Below are 19,403 nucleotides of genomic sequence, written 5' to 3'. Positions count from 1 at the left end.
TAACCAACGCGCTGCATTTTACGTTCCTAGAAAGGAAAAAAAAAAATCACTGTGATGCATGTTTGAAATGCTCAGGCCCTTAACCCTCTTTTCTCTTTGGGGGAAAAAAATGCAGATTTTTCAGTATTATTATTTTTTTTAATGTCAAATGTCTGAAGACCCTATCAAATTAGAACAGACCATTGCAAAAAACAAGCCGGAAACTCAAGGAGTTAGTCCGATGTGCAGAGCAGAGCACTGGACGTGAACTCAGAGGTGGCCACAAGTGGAAGGGCCACACTGTTCTTGGGGGCTGGCCTTTATCCAGCTGTTTCGGCCGCTGGGCCTCTGTTTCCCCATCTACCAAACTGGGTTGAAGACTTACAAATTGGGGCATTCCCTACAAACTGCTGTTTGGGCGATGTTCATTACAACTACCGGGTCAGATTTTTTTAAATCCTACATACGGCGGGTGCTACTTTTGAAAACTCTGGCTTATAGACCTCAAGCATGGTGGCCCTGTTCCCACCCCAGGGCCTTTGTACGTGCTGCTCTCTGCACAGGGCCTTTCGTGTCGTCTTAACCCTGTCTGACATCGTTGGCACTTATGTGTGCTGCGAGTGTCCCTCACTGGATTACAGGAACACGCTCTCCATGAAAGCAGCGACATTGCTCACTGCCCCGGCCCCAGTAGCCGGACCCGTGCCTGGCAGATGATAGGTGCTCGGCAGGTAAATAACCGTTGAGGGGAAGCAGGAAGCTGCAAAACCTCGCTTTTACCGATGCCCCGTTGTCCCTGGGCTTGCTGTAAGGACACCCTCCCCTCTGCTCAGGCATCAACCCCCCCCACGACCCAACTCCAGGAAATTCTGTTGCAGGGAACAGACGTGCTCTGAAGTCTGAGCGCCTTCTTCGAAGGCACCGAGATGCCGGCCGGGGCTCCCACGCCTGGTGCGGTTACGCGTGTGGTGCTCGGCAGGGAGGGGGAGCCGTCTGGGATATGCCTGCGCCACACAGGGAGAGTTTGGCCAAGCGTTTCCCACCTGCGGGGTGACAAGCACGGGACCCTCAAGGCAAAGCCTGGCGGTGGCACCGCTCCAAGCTGCCCGGAGGACAGATGGAGAAGCGGAAGCCGGAGCGTCAGGACTTGCCATCGATTCGGGAGCCGAGCCCAGGGCAGCGAGGAGTTGGGCCCTGCCCTCTGGATGCCATGGCACATTGCGACGGAGGAGGGGGCTCACCTGGGGTGGACCCGGGGGTCTGCATTTCTAGCAGCTCCCAGGTGACGCCGCCGCCGCTGGCCCACGGACCACACTTTGAGTAGCAGGGATGGACGGAGACAGGGGCTGTTCCACAAAGGGGAGGGTCTTCCTTTTACTGAACACCCACCATGCTCCAGGCACTAGCTAGTCGATCCGTATGTCTTGCCTCCTCCAAGCCTCAGAGGGGCGTGCCATTCAGTGACTTTGTCAATGTCGCCCGCCACACGCAGATCCGCGTGTTTTCACACAAGCCTCTACCCTGTACCTTCAGCAGAATTTTCAACTCATTTGGAAAGGATCCGGAGACAGTGGAGCACAATTTGCAGTGCTGGGTCAAGCCATTAACTTTCTCCACGCTTAGGTAAACGAGAAAAGTAAAAGCAAGTGATGTGCCCCATGTGATCCTAGCTGACACTCCAAAACCCTCCTGTTAAAAATGGTTTTTCTCTCTTAGGGGGTCCCAGTCCTCAATCTCCCTACGCGGGCAGCTTGGATTTCTTCCTTTTTTTTTTTTTTTTTTTCTTTTTCTTTTCTAAAACACCCAGCTCCATTCCTTTCTTGGCACGCGGGACACCGTGCGTTCCCCAGGAGTCACGGCCCAACGCAGCAATGCCCCGTGTCTTCAGGATGTGCTCACTGGCCCCTCGTACATTCCAGACTTAGACCGTCAGAAGCACTTCCGTGAGATTCGGGCCCTCGAGTCGGGTAATGACTTTTCGGTTCAAACACACGCCTGCCGCTCTGCTTTGAGCTGGGTTCTCTGAACAACGCCTCCATTCACCGCACGGTCAGCAGGCCCCACCAATGAGGCCCAGTGATGGACATAAGATACAGCCAGCATCGGGCTCCTCTCACCCTCTACACTGGCAGTAAAAATAGCCACCTACCCTTACTGGGAGCACTTCACCCGTGAGAGTCCATTTAAACCTTACAACATCCCAATGAGCAGGCGTTATTACCATCCTCAGGAGGAGACTGAGGCTCAGATAGGTCAAGTCGCTTGGCCAAGGCCACACAGCTAGTAGGAGAATAGGGTTCAGAGCCGTACCGTCTGCTCGCAGCGTTTGTGTTTTTAAGCACTCTGTCACCCCAAGCTGACGGCGCCATGCTGCGCTGCCGTCTGAAAAGCTACTTATCCCCCCTTGAGGGCCACCGGGCATCTTCCTATTTATCTTCAGACCCGGCTCAGTAGGGCCCTGCGCTGGGCGCCTCGCCAGCCTTGCGGAAGGACACCCTCCCCTGCACGTCTTCAGCAGGTGCATTCTGGTGCAACAGCCTCAGCCACAAGAGTTGGTCAGGATCTGTGCTGTGTTTGGGGTCCCCACCGGGCTGGGGGTGCCCCGGGCCACTTGTCACTATAGATGTGACAGGAACAGAGGCGGTTCAGTGACAGTGTTCTCAAAGGCAAACGCCCACGCCGATATCCCTGCGCCAGGATCTCCTCGATGGTAACTGACCGTGAGCCCCTCCTCTCCCTCCCTCTCTTGCCTCCCTTTCCCTCCCCGCTCCGCCCTGCAAGGCTGACAATCACTCTGGTCACTGTCACCTGCAAATTCTTGGTCTCCATCCTCAGTGGCCTCTCTTGAACCAGCAACTGCCCCACCTACTCGGGGCCACGGGGATTCCAAGTCCTCCCTTCCGCCTCCGCCCCTCCCGCGGTCCTCATGTGAGCAAAGGTGGCCTGACTCTCTTCTCCCCTCAGCACCGTCACCCCCCGACCCTGCGTGAGGGCACAAAGCTTCACCACTGTTTCCTCCTCCTCCCCCCCCACCCCCCAGGCCCTGCTCAGAAGCATGAGCCTACCCCTCGCCCGCTGGTCTGTCTCCTGGCCTCGCTCGTCCCTTCTGCACATCGGACCTTCTCAGTCAGTGGATGGATGCCTTTCCCTTCTCCTCCCTCCTTCTCCAGCCTCTCCATCCCCTTTCCCCTTGCTGTTCCAACCTGATCAGGAAACTCCCTAGTCGTGAAGACTCCCTCTCGTCTACACAGGCTGTGTGTGCGAACGCGTGTGCACTCTGGAGGCACGCTGCTTCCGGGCAGATGAGCAGAGGCTGCCGGCACAGAGCAGGCAGCGCGGACACGGGGGCCACAGCCAGGCGGGGGTCCCAGGGGCTGCCTGCGTGCCCTTTCAGCCAAACCAAGTCTTGAATGAAGAGCCCTCCCAGCCTGTTGGCCCCCTTCCCTCACCACCTCCTCTCTCTCTCTCCTGCACCACGTGCAGTCTGACTGTGTCCCCTTGCGCCTTCCCCGAATCCCCTGGGGCCTGTGCTGTCTTCAGACACGACGCTCCCCTGCCCCTTCCTGACACAGCTGCTTGCTCTGCCTGCCGTGACGTCGCCTCCTCCCCCTGGTCACCCAGGTCCTTTCTCACTGGTGGGACCCCCCCCCCCCCCGCCACCGCTAGCTGTGTGACCTTCAGGCGCTCGACTTAACCTTCTTGAGCTCTAGTGTTCGCATCGAGAATGGACATCGTCGTCCCCACCCTGCAGAGGGGGAGGGCGGCAGTCAAGGGTCTGCAACCAGGAGCGCTCAAGTGTGAGCATGCTGCTGCCACCTCTTTGTCCCCACGGTCACCCTGGAGGCCTTGCAGCCAAGCCCACGTCACTCACACAGGACCCCAAGCCTCGGAATACACTTAGGTTTTCGGAGTTAACAACTAATAGGGCCTCCACGTCCAGGGCTCGGATCGGCCATCGTCACGACGTACAGCAAAAGAGCAAATGCTCCTGGCAATGCTGCTTGGCTTTAAGGACCTGATTTTTAGGGGCGCCGGGGTGGCTCAGCCGGTTGAGCGTCCGACTTCGGCTCAGGTCATGATCTCACGGTCCGTGAGTTCGAGCCCCGCATCGGGCTCTGGGCTGACGGCTCGGAGCCTGGAGTCTGCTTCGGATTCTGCGCCTCCCTCTCTCTCTGCCCATAACCCACTCGCATCCTGTCTCTCTCTCTCTCTCTCTCTCTCTCAAAAATAACTAAACACTTAAAAAAAAAAAAAAAAGAACCTGACTTTCAAATAGAACACAGATGCGGGGGGGGGGGGACCCAGGGGACCCCCGGCCTCGGTTTGCATCACCGCTCAGCCAGGGGGGCGGGCCCTATCCTTGAAATCAACGCGCATCAGAAAAACGGTTTGCGGACCTCGCTCCGCTTTGCCGGGAATGCACCTGCCATGTTGGGAGAACACGCCTTACTGCACGGAAGCTCGCTTTGCTGCCAGCTGTCCATCCAACACGCCTGGAGCACCCAGGGGCCCGTCGGAGGGGCCAGAGGCTGGGAAGCGGGCAAGGGGCACCCGGTGCCAGCCACCTGCCCCTCACCTGCTGGGCCTGCTGCAGTAGTTCCATGCGCTCCCGCAGAACCTGGCTGTCGAACTCGCGGCTCTGCCTCAGGATCTGCCTGCGCACTTTCTCCACGGCGGCCTGCAGATCCTCCCGCTGGCCCTCGCTCAGCGCCTCGCTGGCCCTCCGCCCCGGGTCCTGCTGCAGCGCGTTGTACAGCGTGGCCTCCAGCTCCTGGATTTTCTGAGTGGCCCAAATCACACAGACAGCGCAAGGTCACAAACGGGTCGACGGTAACGGCCGGGACGCTGCAGCTGAGGGAGGCAGAGCTGAGGAGCTCGGGCGGGGAGGGGGGGGGGAGGGGAGGCGTGCGGGGTCGGGGCACGGGGGGGGGGGGGGCGCCTCTCCGAGCAGCCAGCAGACACGGGTGGCGGGGAGCGAGGGAGCCCCTTTCGGGCCCCGGGCGCAGCAGCTTTTGGAGAACATGTCTCGCCCCATTCAATCGAGACGCCCTACTCTGTGCGGGAGGGGACCAGGGCAGTGAGAAGAAACAATCGTAACCGCCCCGCAGAGCGTGTGATTCAAGAGACTTTTCCTCGTATCCTCGGCCCCCGATGCACTCTCCCCGCTCCTCGGGAACAAATCTCCCCTTTGATCGTGGGCGTCAGCGGGGGAGATATGGGTCAAATTGCACCCGCGTGGTTTTCAGCCAGCTAGTGAGGAATGCAACGTCCACCCACAGCAAAGAGTAACCACGTCCTAACCGTGCCCTCCCTGTAGGACACCGCGTGTTAGCGAAGCGGATGAGAGGTTAGTGGCCGGTCGAAGGCACCTCGTGAAAGGCAAGAGTTTTAATCGTTAGAGGAAGCTATTTCTTCCCAACTTCACCGTAAGACACTTAAAATATAGTTACCTCATGGGAATATCTAGGGACAAAAGAGAGAATTATCTCCTTCTCTGCCTCCCTAAATCCGCCCCCCACAGCGTCCTCGGATGCCAACCCCGTCGTGGGTCAGGCTGCTGGGTCTGCATCCGCACCAGTAACTTCCCCACCTACCTAGGCCTCGGGGATTCCAGCTCAGGGACCTTAGGGGCTAAGGAACGGTTCCTTGTCTTCCCGAGACCAGCGGACCGGTCTTTAGTTTGGGTGGAAAGTGCCAAACAGGGGCGAGAGGTGGCTTGAGGCCACCCCTCTAGCCTGCGTGGCTGTGCAGACCCCCCCCGGGGGGATTCCAGACCCATCAGGCCAGGCCCAGTCTTAACCAACAGACATAATCACCTTCCCCTCCCACGACCCCAGAAGGTGGGAGTCTGTCCTCCGGCCTAGCCCAGGGGTCCCCATGCAGGCTGCAACGTGGAGCCTGCCTGTCCCTTTGCCCTGCTGGCTCACCCCCTCCCCGTTCAAGAGTCGTCCTCAGCCTCCAGCCAGGACCCCACGCCCCCCCGATTCCAGAAGCTCCCTTGTGGACCTGCCCCATTTCAGAGCAATGTCAAAGGCACACAGGCCAGCAACGTGGCGCCTGCCGTCCCCACTCCTGCCCGGGCACACCGCACTGTCACCCTCTGGGAGCGTGGCATTCCCGACTGTTCAAGTCACTCCAACATGGCATCAGAACGCAACCTCGTCACGTGCCTGAAATCCCACCCGAGGCTCTGGAACGGTCTGGGACTGCACGTAGTTCCTACAGCGTGGCGGGGTCAGCGCACCCAGGGGCCTCCTCTGCAGAAGCAGGACTCTGAGGGTCCCCCAGGGCCCTCCTGCCGATGGTGCTTAGACAGCCAAATGTGGACACCAAGCTTTTCCAAAATGTGTTGAAAATCGCCAGTCCTGCACGATGTCCCTTGAAAAGATGGCCCACGAACCGTCTGACAATTGACAATTTGCTTGCTTATGATCCTCTCGGAGCCCCGGCCTGCCCGTCAACGTATTCAAGGACTGAAGAAGCCCTTCAGGGTTTTCCAAACTTACTCGGTTGCCTTGAGAGCCTGTGGAGCCCTCCCAACTCCCCGCTCCTCGGGAACAGGGGAACGCAAGTCACATTGCGCGGAGCTTTCCGGAAGTGCTCAGGGAGGCAGTGCCGCGTGACAGATGGTGCGTGACGCCAGGAAAGGCGTTCACCGAAAGACCAAGGGTGGGCAGAGTTGAGGCAAAACCAGCGAGGGAAGGGAAGGAGGCAACCCTCCATGGGGCTCACGCTCAGCAGGGCCCTCCACACCGTTATAACGTCGTGTGCCCGCAAGTAAGCCCTGGACGGCAAACGTCAGACCCAGCAAGGCCCAATCCACCGACCTACTCCCTCTGAGCTCCACGCCGTCCACACTCCCAGGCAGGCCAAGGGCCTCAAGGAGGCAGGCCAGCCCTCACCCCCAGCATCTCCCGCCTGCACCAAGCCCAGGCCACCTGCTCTCCGTCTTCCGGACACGCTCATGGAAACGAGGGTTGGAAAGTCATTTTTCATGTGTTGACTCTGCAGGTCACAGGCACTAACCCATTTTGGAAAATACTTTCAACCACAAATGACCCGGGCAAAGACTGACTCGCAGCTTTGGGAACAATACCGCTTCTTCCTGCAAGATGTGACCCTGAGCTCTCTCGCTCTCTGTGCCGTGGGGACACCCTGGCGGTGCCCCTCCTGTCTCCCGGTCTCACTCGGTGCCAGGAGTGTCCTCAGAGCCCTATGACATATGATCCTGGGCATGATCCCATTTGAAGCTACTCACCGGGAAGCCCGGAACAGATTGTGTGACCCACACGCAATATTGCGCAGGACCTCACGGCAGGTCCCTTTGGCTCTAACGATCACCTGCCTCTGCTCAGTGCTCTGCCTCTGTGTTCCTTGGTGACTGACCCTCGTTCCTGTTTCCGGGAAAACTTGCTTGGCGGGAGGGTGATGCATAAATAAGTATTTAAGTACAACCAAACACAGAAGAGAGACGCTTTCTGCTCACGCGTCTCAAACGACTACTGTCATTGGATGCGCATGTCTAAAGAAACCATCAGGCTAACTTTTTGAAAATCATGCTTGATTGGGAGAAAAAAAACAATTTCTCGGTATGGTCCTTCCGGTCAGGACAGAGACAGGGCATTTTGATGGCGTCCACGTGGCCCTTGTAAGGCCCCTAAACGCAGTGCCAGCCCCGAAGGGAAAAACAGCCCCTGAGGGTGAGTTCAACGAGCCAAAGCATCCAACCCGCGTCTGGTCCTACCAGGTAAGCCTGGTCCAGGGCCTCTTTCCTGTAGTCCAGCTCTTCCTCCAGGTAGCCCTTCTGCCTGCTGAACAGGTCCTGAAAAGGGGAGCCCCCCCCAAGATCAAGATCAGCGTGAGAACTCATCACAGGGAGCATCTTCAGAGCTCACCTGATCACCTCTGCTAGAGAGCGGCAGTCCCACCAAGCCGGGGACCCGCCAGGTGCTCAGGTGAGGAGGGAGGCGATGATCTGCCCCAGGAACCGTGATCCCACCCCCTCCCGGCTTCCCTTCCACGACCGCAAGGACGCGACGCCCCTCCCACCCGGTGGCCAAGCAGGAATCCTTCTCAGTTCCTCTTGTCACGTCCCGGTGGCCCCTGAAGACCGTCTCAACTGTTCCCAGATGAGGCTCTTCCCCCCCACACCAATAGCATCACCTCCCCACCTCCTGACCGGTCTCCTTGCTGTGTGTGCCCTCTCCCCTACCCCCCGCACCAACTGGCTCACTCTTTTAGTCCCTGCACGACGCACCATGCGTCCTGAAGGCAAATCCCCAGGACTGACTTGAGGCTTTCAAGGTGACGATTGGTCTACTGCAGTCCCTTGACTTTACAGATGAGGAAACAGGACCAGAGAGGACCAGTGCCTGGCCCTGGATGCCCCAGTGCTCTGGTGGCAGAGGAGGGACCAGTTTCCAAGCCAGGACTCTCTCACACCACTTGGGGTTGCAGGCTGGAAGCTCATCCTTCTACCTCCCGTTCTCACCTCTCATTTCTACTTGCAAAACTTGAATTGGTCTCTGAAGGCTCTTGGGAGCCACTTCTTCTGGGAAGTCATCTCTGGCAGCCCCAGGCTGGGGAACTTGGAACCCCCACTTGGCAATAAGGACGCCAGGGTCCAGTGCCGCGTTCCCAAACTCTCATGGCCATTAAGGGGGCCACCAAAGTTGGGAGGCCCAGTTGTGTGTCTCCGAGGCCACTGGGCCCAGTGCCCCGGCATCACCACACGCCCATCCTGGTGTCCTCAGGCTACACCGTGGCTGTCGGCTCATGAGCACACGTCCCCCAGGCTTGTGAGCTCGGTCCTCGAGGCAGGGACCCCGCATATTCATTACCAGACCTCTAATCCTGGCATGGCGCCTGGGATAAAGAGCCTCCAAAAATACGTATGAAGCGAATGACCGAGCGAGTGGACGAGTAAGCCAATGGATGACAATTACCCAGAACGGCCACTGGGGCAAAAGCAAAATTTAGAAACGCGTGCAAATAAATGCACGCGAAAAGACACGAGAAGCCGTCCTGGGAGGGAAATTGCCTGAACCCTTTCCACCCGCCTGCCTCCCAGAGGGCTAAGTCTTTTACCTTCTCCTTCTCCAGATCCAGCATCTTCTGGGTCAGGGCCGCCTCAGTCCCCTCTATTTGCTTCAGCCACTGGAAAACAGCAGGGACAGAGGGACACACGTGAGAACCAGTGCTGGCCGGGGGCCTTTCACCCCAGCCGCGTGTGTAGGGGGCCTCCTCCTCCACTTGGCTCCTGGCCTCCTCGTCCCATCCTGGGGCAGTGGGGGGCCTCGAAACAGAATTTCTTAGTCTGTACAGATGTTCAGCTTTGACAGATGTTTGCTCAGGGATCGAGTGGATCATGGATATCCGTGTGTGTGTGTGTGTGTGTGTCCAGGAGGGAGTCAGTGTGCATTCAGTGGGAACCTGACTCGGTGCCCAGCGGGCCCGCTGAGTGTCACCGAGGTCTAAGGTGCGATGGGGGCTTCATGCTGAGGACCTCATCCAGCCCACGGCATAGGCAGCCTGGGAAGACGTGGCTGCCTAGTTAGGTCGCTCGTGCGAGGTCCCACAGGTGGGCCATGGGGACTTCTAACCCAGCCCGCAAGTCTGCACCCCTGCGGCAGCAGCCCCGAGCGGCGAGGTGCACCGTGGGGTGAGGGGTGTGCTGAGCACCAGGGCGTGGGTGGGCGGAGGCGGGCGGGCGAGCACCTGCCGAGGGCAGGTGCCAGGGGCCGGGGGCAGTCTGCCTCTTCTTGGGTCTGGGCTGGGAGGTGGGCAGCTGTTTCTCTGGATGGAGGTACATAGGTATGTCTTTAGGAGGAGCCCACCTGAGAGATGGGCTGCTGGGTGGACCCGGGGGGGGGGGTGGGCTGGGGTGTCCGTGTGTGACAGTGTGCATGAACGTGTGCATTCGGCGGGACAGACAGCCTCCTTGCCTCCAGCCTGGGGACCACGTCCCTTTCCGGGTGTCCCAGCCTCCCTCGGCTGCCGTGTGATCCTTCTGGCTTTTTCCTCCTCCCTGGTGGCTGAAGCTTCTCATCCCCTTGGAGCCCTGCCCTTGGCTTCCCCCCGTCGCCTCCCTGGGGATTCTACCTGCCCCTGTGCCCCTTCTGCTCTCCAGCCCAGACCGCCCCATGGCATCTCCCTCTGATGCCTCCCTGGCCTCCCTGGTCCCTCTGTGGGGGAAGAGCCCCATGTCACCCAAACCAGGAAGCAGGGAGCAGCCTCGATTCCACCTTTTCCTTCCCTTCCCATGCATTGGGTCCACCTCCTCCTGGTTCAAACACCCACCCGCTGCACAACCACGGCCACCGCCACTCCAGCCTCCTGTCTGGACCCAGAGCCCTCTCTGCTCTCAAGCCCTCACGTCCTCCCCAAAACCTGCTTCCGCTTAAAGCCCTCAGGGACAGCCCATCGCTCCTGGGGGCCACCAAGCCCAGTCTTCCTTCACCTCAGGGCCTCTGCACCTGCTGCTTCCCCCGCCTAGAGCATCACCACCTCCCCCACACCAGCCTCAGTCCCAGGCCTTCACCGAGCTCACGCCGACTCAGCCTCAGGCCGCATTAGCTGTTGTCTCCTCCAGGAAGCTTGCCCTGCTTCCTGAGTCCGTGGGGTCAGGTGCCCTCTGGGATCCCTGTGTCATCCTGTGAACGGCTCTCACGGCACTCACCTGACGGATTGCTGTTGTCTGTTTCCCTCCCACAAAAGCCCGAAGGTGGGGACCACATCAGACACGGTCTGTTACACTTCCTTACCCTGCACGGGCCCCGGCACGAAGCATGTGCCCAACAAACATTTTGCTGAACGAGAGCAGACGTGAGAATGTGGAGGTCTGGGAGGGGGTGGGCTGGCTCCGTGGAGGAAACAAGACTAGATACAGCTGTGATCACACAGGGTCCCTTCAAAGTCTTGGACACCCAGAGCCAGCAGCAGAAGCAGGCGCCCAGAATGGAGCATTTCATTAGATGTTCGGAGGCTGTGCAATGTCTCAGAAATAGATCGGCATATTTTTGGCGGGAAATGACACATTTCATTTTGAATACCCTAATGCAAGCAGTCATAAAATGAATAAAGTCTAAATGGAAAAAAAATTTAAAAATCCAGTTTTGAATCAGGACAGCAAGCTACTCTCAGAATAAGCTTAATAGAATATGGTGTCCAGTCTTTTCTTCCTGTTAAAGAGATGTGACATGCCTATTACACGTAGAAAGAAAAAACAATTTTGACAAGTGCTTTTCAGCAATTGAAAGAGTAACGTGAGGGCAGAAAATGCTGGCCATGAGCATCCTGGGCATGTGAGGTCATGAATTTCCCATCAAAGAGTCCCACCAGATAGCCAGTGGGCCCCTCTTCCTCTCCCAGAGCAAGAGCCTAAATGCAAATAGCACTACATTACTGGCCAGCAGGGAGGGTGATGGGGACAGGGACACCTGTCCTCCCCTAAGCCCTCAGGGGAGAAGTGAGTCAGCCCACAGGGGAAGAGGACATTCTATAGGAAGCCAGGTCCTTGCCCACAGGTGCCAGCTTCTGAGCCCCAGAGCCTCTAAGCCCCGACGCTCCCTCCAGAGGGGGTCCCAAGACCGTGACCCCAGGCCAGCTATCGGAGAGCTTGACTGTGGCCGCAGGCTTAAGCCAAACCCTCTGATCTGTTGTTACCAGCGAGAACACGAAATTCTCTTAAAAACTTCCATCTTTCTGGTTGGTTTTGAACTGGTTCCCAACTGGTTTTGAACTTGAGGGAGACTCATAAGGAAGAGTTGTGCCTCATGATCACCTGTAAACCCTGAGACGTCCTATGTCCAAGCTTCTCTGCTTGGCATGTGCTGTGTGCAGAGGACGTGGCGTGGGGACAGGGCTTCCTCGGGGAAGGGTTAGGAGCTAGACAAAGCCCCAGAGCAAGGTCACCCAGGAACACCACGTGGCATCCCGACTAGGGGTGCACTTCGCTTCTATGCTACACGCACAGCTTTGTCCCTCTAAATAGAAAAATTGAAGTTGACCTCAGTTTGGTCGGATACTGGCACTGGGTGGTGATTTTTAACAACACACATTTGGGTGGGTCTCAGATCCCACTGCCAGCCCATGTGCTCCAGGGTGACCAACTCGTGCCTGCTTGTCCAGGACTGTCCCTGTTTCAGTTCCCGTGTCCCAGGAACCCCTCAGTTCCAGGCAAACCGGGTAGTCTGTCTCCCCGGGGGTCCCCTCTGTCCTGCAGACCCACCTTTCTTTCCTCCTGGGGCCACTCTCAACATTAATATTCCCTCCAGGGGGACATACAGCGACTCCCAACCTACAAGATCTTTAGTCACAGGCCCAGGACGGGGCTGGAGTCTCTTAGACCCAATCTGAGAAAATGGGAAAACACTGGTCTGAGTCCAGCCCCCAAGGACAGTCCCAGATTGGGAGGTGGGCGCCTCTCCCCTGCACAGCTGGCTGGTAAAGTGGGGGTGGGGGGTGACAGCTGCCGCAGACCAGGCGGGTGTAGAAGGGGTGAGTCACTAATCTCGCCTGGTTGCTGAGAGGAACAGGGGTCCCACAGATCTGAGGTGAGGGCCCAAGGCTACAGGTCTGGACGCCCACTATTTTCCGGGCCGTGGGGAGGAGTAGGTCAGGGAGGGCCTGGGTGGGAGAAGAAAGTGGCTCGAAAGGGGCTGCTCTCAGTGAGTCTGTGAACTTTCCACCCGGTGTGGCCCTCCAGGAGACCCTGGCCTATTCCCAGCCCCATCCCAAATCGGCCACCCAAGTCACGGACGGTTCCGGCCGTTAGTTCCCGTCCACAACCACTGCCCAAACCCTTCTAGCAAGCAAGCTTTGCCCCAGGTGCTTAGTAACAATGTTTGCTTCTGCTTAGATGCCATGTCCTGGATTCCAAGGCTCACGGGTTCCTAGTGTGGGGGCCCAGAGTGATCCAGAGACCGTTCTGAGGAAGGCTGAGCGGTGGGCGGGAGTCAACGCAGAAGGGGCCTCCCAGGGGATGAGGAAGGGATTACTGGGCCTGACATTACGGCATCCTCCAGGGAGGACATGGCACTAATCCAAGTCGGGAGTGTTTACCAGGCACGTTGTGTAACACTCTCCGGAGCACTGTTACAGGAGGCTGGGCGGCCGAGTTTGCATATGTTGGTACGAGGGACATTTACTGACCGTGTACCATGTGCCTAATACTGTTCCACCAGCCAGCCAGGCGTGAGTCAGCGCCACCTGCTGTCCACCTGAGGACGCTGTGACTTGGGAAGTAACTTACCACCTGTGTGACCTCAGGCAAAGCTTTGCCCAAGTTTGTTACCAACACTCAGTGCCTTTCACGTGAGTGGGGAGGAAGGACAGGAGCCCAGTGAAGCAGACTATCTGTATTTTCCATGCCCTTCCAAAAATTCTGGAAAGAAGTTTGATTAAGGTCACTAAGACCTCATCGTTATTAAAATAGTATTTCAAAGTTTAACTCCTGTGCTTCGAAAGGAAAAGCTCTCTGGACGGGGGCGACGTGAAAGTCGTGTGTGCCTAAATTATCCTACACCAGGGGCGCCTGGGTGGGTCAGTCGGATAAGCGTCCGACTTCGGCTCAGGTCATGATCTTGCGGTCTGTGAGTTCGAGCCCCGCATCAGGCTCTGTGCTGACAGCTCAGAGCCTGGAGCCTGTTTCAGATTCTGTGTCTCCCTCTCTCTCTGACCCTTCCCCGTTCATGCTCTGTCTCTCTCTGTCTCAAAAATAAATAAACGTTAAAAAAAATTTTGTTTTAAATAAATTATCCTACACCAATGTAAAAGGTAAGCAAACCAAGAACGTATTTTTAGCAAACACAGCAAAAAGTTAATTATCTCAACACGTAAGGCCCACAGAGAAGTCAGTACGAAACACCATACTTAACGACAGATATGTAGGGAGTGAATGTACGAATGAATGAATGAATGAATGAATGACAAACCCAATGGACATCATCAAAAGAAATGTAATTACAGTTCACAAGGAAGAAGAAAACAGACGATACACAATAAAAAGCCAGGATCACTAGCACTCAAATACATGAAAACGGAAACGGTCACATCATGTAAGTTCAGCCAAGCCTATCAAGCCGGCAGGGGTCTCTAACGGCGGGGCACCCAGTTGAACGTGGACCCGGCAATGCGGTAACACGCGGGTGGACGCTTTGACAATATTAAAGCTCTGAGAAACCTCCCTACTGGTGGCCCCGTGATTCCACATCTAGAATCTGTCTTGTGGGAGGGTCTTAAGAGGTGGATCGAAATCGACGCACAACGCTATTCACCACGCATCATGATAAATAGGAAAAAAAAAAAAAAAAAAGGAAACCCGCTCGCTAACTAGCAGCTGAGGAATAAGGAACTTCTTTGAACCCTACGGTGGAGTGATGCGGGTGGAAGTGTGGCAGGCAGGGCTAAAGACGGGAAGTCAAGCCGGATCTCAACGAGGCTTAAAAAACGGTCGTGGGCAAAACACCGGAAAGAAATCCACCCCGGGGTCGCAGGTGCTTTCCTTCCTCCGTGGGGGCTTCCGCCGGCTTGTGCGCTAAGCTGTCTAGGGCGAGCGCGTGTGGCTTTGGACGGGCAAGGGGCGGGCATGCGCGTGCACATGCAGACGCGGACGCGGGAAGTCATGCCCCAGAGCCAAGCGAGACGCCGAGGTGCCGTTTCTCGTGTGGCGCCGGGGGAGCTGCGACGCGGTGCACGGACAGAGGGTGCCGCGGGGCTCTCTACCTTTTCGCACAGGGCAAGCACTGTTCCAGCTTGGATTATTGCAACCTGTTCTTCGTTTCTCAAATTCTAAAACACAAAAATGGGGAAGGGCGTTTTACGCTGGACCCCGCGTCCCCGTGCAGACAGCGCTGACCGGCTTCCATGCCCCTCCGAGAGGCGACCCCGGGGCTCGGCCCCCGCACTCTAAAGGGGCCCATGTTTAAAGGCAGCCGTGTCCTATCTGGGGCCAGGCCTTTGACAGATAGGGCCTGTTTCCAGCCAGTCTCTTAAGGGGGCAGGGATGCCACGTTCTGAGCTCAGAAACCTCGAGGGATCCCACCGGTCCACCGTCCCTCCGGGAGCGCCCTCGTGCGCCCGCATCGCCGGCAGGTGCAAAGGAAGCGCTGCGTCCAGAAGTCTGCCCGTGACAGCGCGACCCGCTCGTGACCGCGTGCCCCGCCCGTGACAGCGCGGCCCGCCCGTGAACGCGTGACCCGCCTGCGACAGCGCGGCCCGCCCGTGACAGCGTGACCCGCCCACCCCCCACGAGGGCACGGCCACACAGAAGCCTTACACTGCGCGTGTCAGATCTCTTACGTTGGGAAGAACCCGAACCGAACAGAAAGGAAAGGCACACAGGACACACCCAGGTGGAGACGAGAGCGCGAGAGCAGAAGCCGGCCGGCATAGTTACCCCGTTATCGCCAAGGATATCTAGCTTCTTCATAAGTTCAGAAACATTCACATCCTGGAAAAGATTGCCAACGTTCATTTTGTGGGAGCCGCCAAGCCCGTGCAGACCGGTCTCTACCGCCGGGGCCTCGTCCGTCCCTCTCGGTGCGCGCGGCGGGGCCAAGGGCTCCCGGCAGCTCCTTCGGGGGTCGAGGGAGAGAAGGCAGTGATTGCTGCTTGTAGGCTGAGCTTTGCAGGAACGGCTGGTGGAATCGCGAGGGTCAGGAGGACCCCGGCCGGCAGCCGCAGCCACGTCCCCCGCCCCCTCTCACTCACTGCGCGGCCGCTGCGCTCGGCGCTGCTCTGATGTCACGCCCACGTCACGTCACGTCACGTCTCGTCTCGTCTCGTCTCGTCTCGTGGCGGGTGCTGCGGGTCTCACCTCACACACGGGAGCCCGCGGCTGGGGGAGCTCACAGCCCGGAGCTGGGAGGCGGCCAACCGGGGGTGGGCCCTCAAAGCTGGGTGCCACGCTTCTGCTCTTTTAACACGGGTACACAGAGGGTGACATTCGGTGACCCTCTGAGACACAAACTCCGACTTTCCAAATACGGTGTTGGGGGGCGGGGGGCGGGCTACCTCGTTAAAATCGGCTCTGTGTGTGACACAAGGGCACAATCCCCCTTTGCGGCTGCGCCTGGCATCCGAGGGGGCCCCTGGCGGTGGGTTGAGCGGAGGCACCCCCCAAGCACGCTACCTTAACTCCTTCCTGGTGACAGAACAGCTGGAGAGCGCTTCTGTTGTTCTCGGGGAAGGTGCTGATTTGGAGGTTAAATGCTGGCGACCTCCGCTCTCTCTCCTGGGGAAAAGATTTGGTTTAAAAACAGAACTTTATTGGCTTGTTTACCACTTGCCACTTTCCCACGTTACGCAGCAAAGACCAACGGGTTCCAGTTGGCCAAGGCGTTACTAAAAAGGCGCACATTCAGACTACCATCTCCTGGTCCGCGAAGGAGCACGCCGAGGTCCCGCCTCTGCAGGGCGGCGGGTCTCGAGCCGAAATGCGTCTACTTCTTACCCACTCCGCTAGAAGAAACGGTTAACCAAGGCATGTGTTCACCTGCCGCGCGACGGGAGCCCGGGAAGCCACAGCTCATTAAATACTCGGTAAGAACAAGTGTGTGAAATGTCAACGGACAGCACAGCCACCAGCTATGGCGTTCCTCGTGCCCTGCGGCAAATCGCTACCTCGTTGAGCCCTCACACCATCCCACGAGGCAGGCGTTATTGCTTTCGTTTCGTGGACAGGGGGGCGAGTCCCGGTCCCAAGCTCCCGAGCGGCAGGGCCGGGACACGAACCCTGGATTCACACCGTTTTCAAGACAATCGGCTGACTTCGTTCACAGTTTTTTTTTTTTTTTTTTTTTTAGCCGTGCTAACACATCAGCGATCATTCTATCCCTGCCTTAGATTGCTATTTAAATCTGGATCACCGAGGAAGGAAAAGCAAGCGTTTTCCCAGAAGAGGTGCTCGTTAATCCTATGTAACGCGACACGTTTTTAAAAAGGACAAGAGAAGCCCAATGAATGGCAGGGATATAGTACACAGAGCTGCATTTAAAACTTGAGCAACGGACAGGCTAGCTTTATGGGAAGGCCAGCAGAGAAGACCTTTCTGAATTATACCTTTAAGTCAAAGTGCTTTTATTTGGACAAAATTAGAATAAGATGACTAAGCCCGCTTTGGAGGATTCCTGCAGAATCTAGGGAGGGCACCCATGGGTCTCTTTAGTCACTCAGCTAAGAAATGTAACCGAATGAGCACCAGCTTGGATGGCAGGACCTACGCAGATGGGGTTGGATAAGGCTAATGGGGAGAGGAAGGTGAGGTGGGTGGCAGGGGACATTCAATTACCTTCCACAAGGTGCAACTTGGCTAACCTTGTTTGAAGCAGTTCAGGGGGAAAACTTCGTTTCCCTTATCAGCCACGAAGACCAAAATTCACAGTGGCTCTCTTCTACGGATGCCTTTCTACCTGCAAGGCTTAAGTGGAGTCTCCATAGAAAAAGTGACAACAGAAAGCCCATATTTTATCCGAACGAAAGTCCGAACTGGTCTCTAACGGCTCTGAAGGACAGGGGAGACACTTCAAGAAAGTCCTAGCACGCTGAGCAACGCTCATGGAACTCTCATGAGAAAGACGCGTGACCAAGGGCTGTGAAAGGCTTCCTAGCTGGCCGAAGTGTGAACAGTGACCTCGCGTGGCTTCCGATTCCTAGTGCGTGAACGAAGGCCCGGTTGGCGCTCAAGCAAGAGTTGCGTTGCAGGGGTAACGCTTGGTTTCGAGACCTTCAGGCCACGGTCCATGCCAACACAACAAAGGACAAGATGGTAAGGTCTAGCGCAAACAGTGTTGACTGAGGCCAGGATGAGGGAACAAAATCGGGGGGACACCAATGTTGCGAAGGCACTCGCTTCTCCCGAGGGTTCCGTGCATGCAAAAAGGCTTCAGCCGAGGGAGAGCGGGGCTGCGTCACTGCAGGTGCTTAGAGAAACGAGTGTCACAAACATGGCTGATGTTTAAACTGTGGATGGTGTTTAAATGGCAACAGACAAACAAACAAACACAAAAGGGTCATGACGTTCAGGTGGCAGCAAGGCGATACAGCGACATACCGGAAACAAGGTTTCAGTGGGAAGCAAAAAAACCGTCAGCGGTCTTGCCCTGGATGCAGCTCTGTACTGGGGACCTTACTGAAGGTTTGGAACACGGCCGCTACCTACGAACACCGCTCGGTCTCCCTCCACGCTAACCAGGAATTTTGGAGTCGTGCGGTTCGAGTACAAACAGGTACATTTCCAGTCCAATGCAACACTGCCATGACACACGGGCCTGTGTTCACTGATCAGGGAGCTGGGGCAATGGCATCGGTTTTCTCAAACGCCTACACAGATACCTCCTTTCCCCCTGCTCGCTTACTTACCTGTGTTCACCTCGGCAAACAGAACATGGGCCGAACTAGCAGTGAACACGCTACAGAGGCAGTTGCGGGCCGGGTGGGACCCCGCTCTTTCAAAAGGAGACATTCCCTGCATGCAAGGTCACTTAAAAAAGGTGTGTTATTAATTGCGACAGCGCTTCTGTCCGACTTTGCAGAACGCATACCAGGTGACTATGCATGCGGGAAAGAAGTAGTTATGGAAATGAAACACAAATAAAAAAGGCAAAATATTGCAAAAACAAATTATTTTATTAAGTGCAAAAAACAAGCCGTAGGCAATAAATAGATTAGCTCTGGTACATGTCCAAAGACCTCGGTGAGCATTCTCTCCAGAACATATTAAGGCAGTGAAATTATTCTGAACATACAGATTTAAAAAAAAAAAAAGAAAAGAAAAGAAAGGAAAAGAAAAGAAAAGAGAACTCTACCACGTCCCTTTACACATGCTGGAGGGCATCGGGGAGCTTTACATGAATTTCAGTTTGGGCTCAAAGAGAAGGTCTGCTCCGTTTGAGAGCGCGCAACAGATAGAGTCTCTTACTTCGAGCTCCAGCACTCGGAACTCTAGCAGCTCATTTTGGTCCTTGGCGTCCTGCATTTCGTTCTTCAGCTGACTCTCTTCCATTTCCAGTCTGTAAATCTAGAGGAGACGCACCTGTGGGTTAGCGGGCGGGAGGACCGCTGTCCCCGTGGGGGCCGCGGGAGACGCACCCTCCTCAGCACGGGCGGGGTGCGGGGGTGGGGGCGCCTGCACCGTCCCTGCCAACCCCCCCAGGGGGCCTGGCCTGGAAGAGGGGCTCCTCATAGGCTTGCCGAATAAATGAGCGATGGGGGAACCTGAGGCACGGGGCCGCTAAGTCCCTTCCTGAGGTCAAGTGTGACGGAGGCAGGAACGCACCATGGGCGCTTCTGATCCCAAAGCCTCGGTGTGGTCTTTTCGCGGGCGGTCTGGCCCCCCAGGATGAGCCCCCCCCCCCCCCGGACAGACAGCACCAAGCCGCGGCGGGAAGGCACAGGCCGCCACTGTGACCCTGCCAGAGGGCTGA

General features: G+C 56.9%; 1 protein-coding gene across 2 annotated transcripts in view; it reads right to left on the bottom strand.

Moving 5' to 3' along the window:
• The window catches only part of JAKMIP1 (janus kinase and microtubule interacting protein 1), a 119,385-nt gene that overhangs the window by 8,911 nt on the left and 91,071 nt on the right, over positions 1 to 19,403 (bottom strand). The window contains exons 13-19 of one of the 2 annotated variants that reach the window (XM_047091815.1): positions 18,899 to 18,997; positions 16,112 to 16,213; positions 15,377 to 15,430; positions 14,704 to 14,769; positions 9,067 to 9,135; positions 7,724 to 7,801; positions 4,556 to 4,759 (exon numbers count right to left, since the gene is read on the bottom strand). In XM_047091815.1, the coding sequence (XP_046947771.1) occupies positions 4,556 to 4,759; positions 7,724 to 7,801; positions 9,067 to 9,135; positions 14,704 to 14,769; positions 15,377 to 15,430; positions 16,112 to 16,213; positions 18,899 to 18,997 (672 nt within the window). Of the gene's footprint in view, positions 1 to 4,555; positions 4,760 to 7,723; positions 7,802 to 9,066; positions 9,136 to 14,703; positions 14,770 to 15,376; positions 15,431 to 16,111; positions 16,214 to 18,587; positions 18,998 to 19,403 lie in introns of those variants that run through there. The other variant, XM_047091816.1, reaches the window with a different exon arrangement.

This window comes from Lynx rufus, unplaced genomic scaffold, assembly GCF_022079265.1.
Source record: "Lynx rufus isolate CCGP_SWC_20201006 ecotype Redwood Valley unplaced genomic scaffold, mLynRuf1.p SCAF_3, whole genome shotgun sequence".
In the NCBI taxonomy this organism is placed as follows: domain Eukaryota; kingdom Metazoa; phylum Chordata; class Mammalia; order Carnivora; family Felidae; genus Lynx; species Lynx rufus.
Note: the sequence above shows the minus strand (reverse complement) of the source record. Positions and strands in the feature narration are given on the sequence as shown.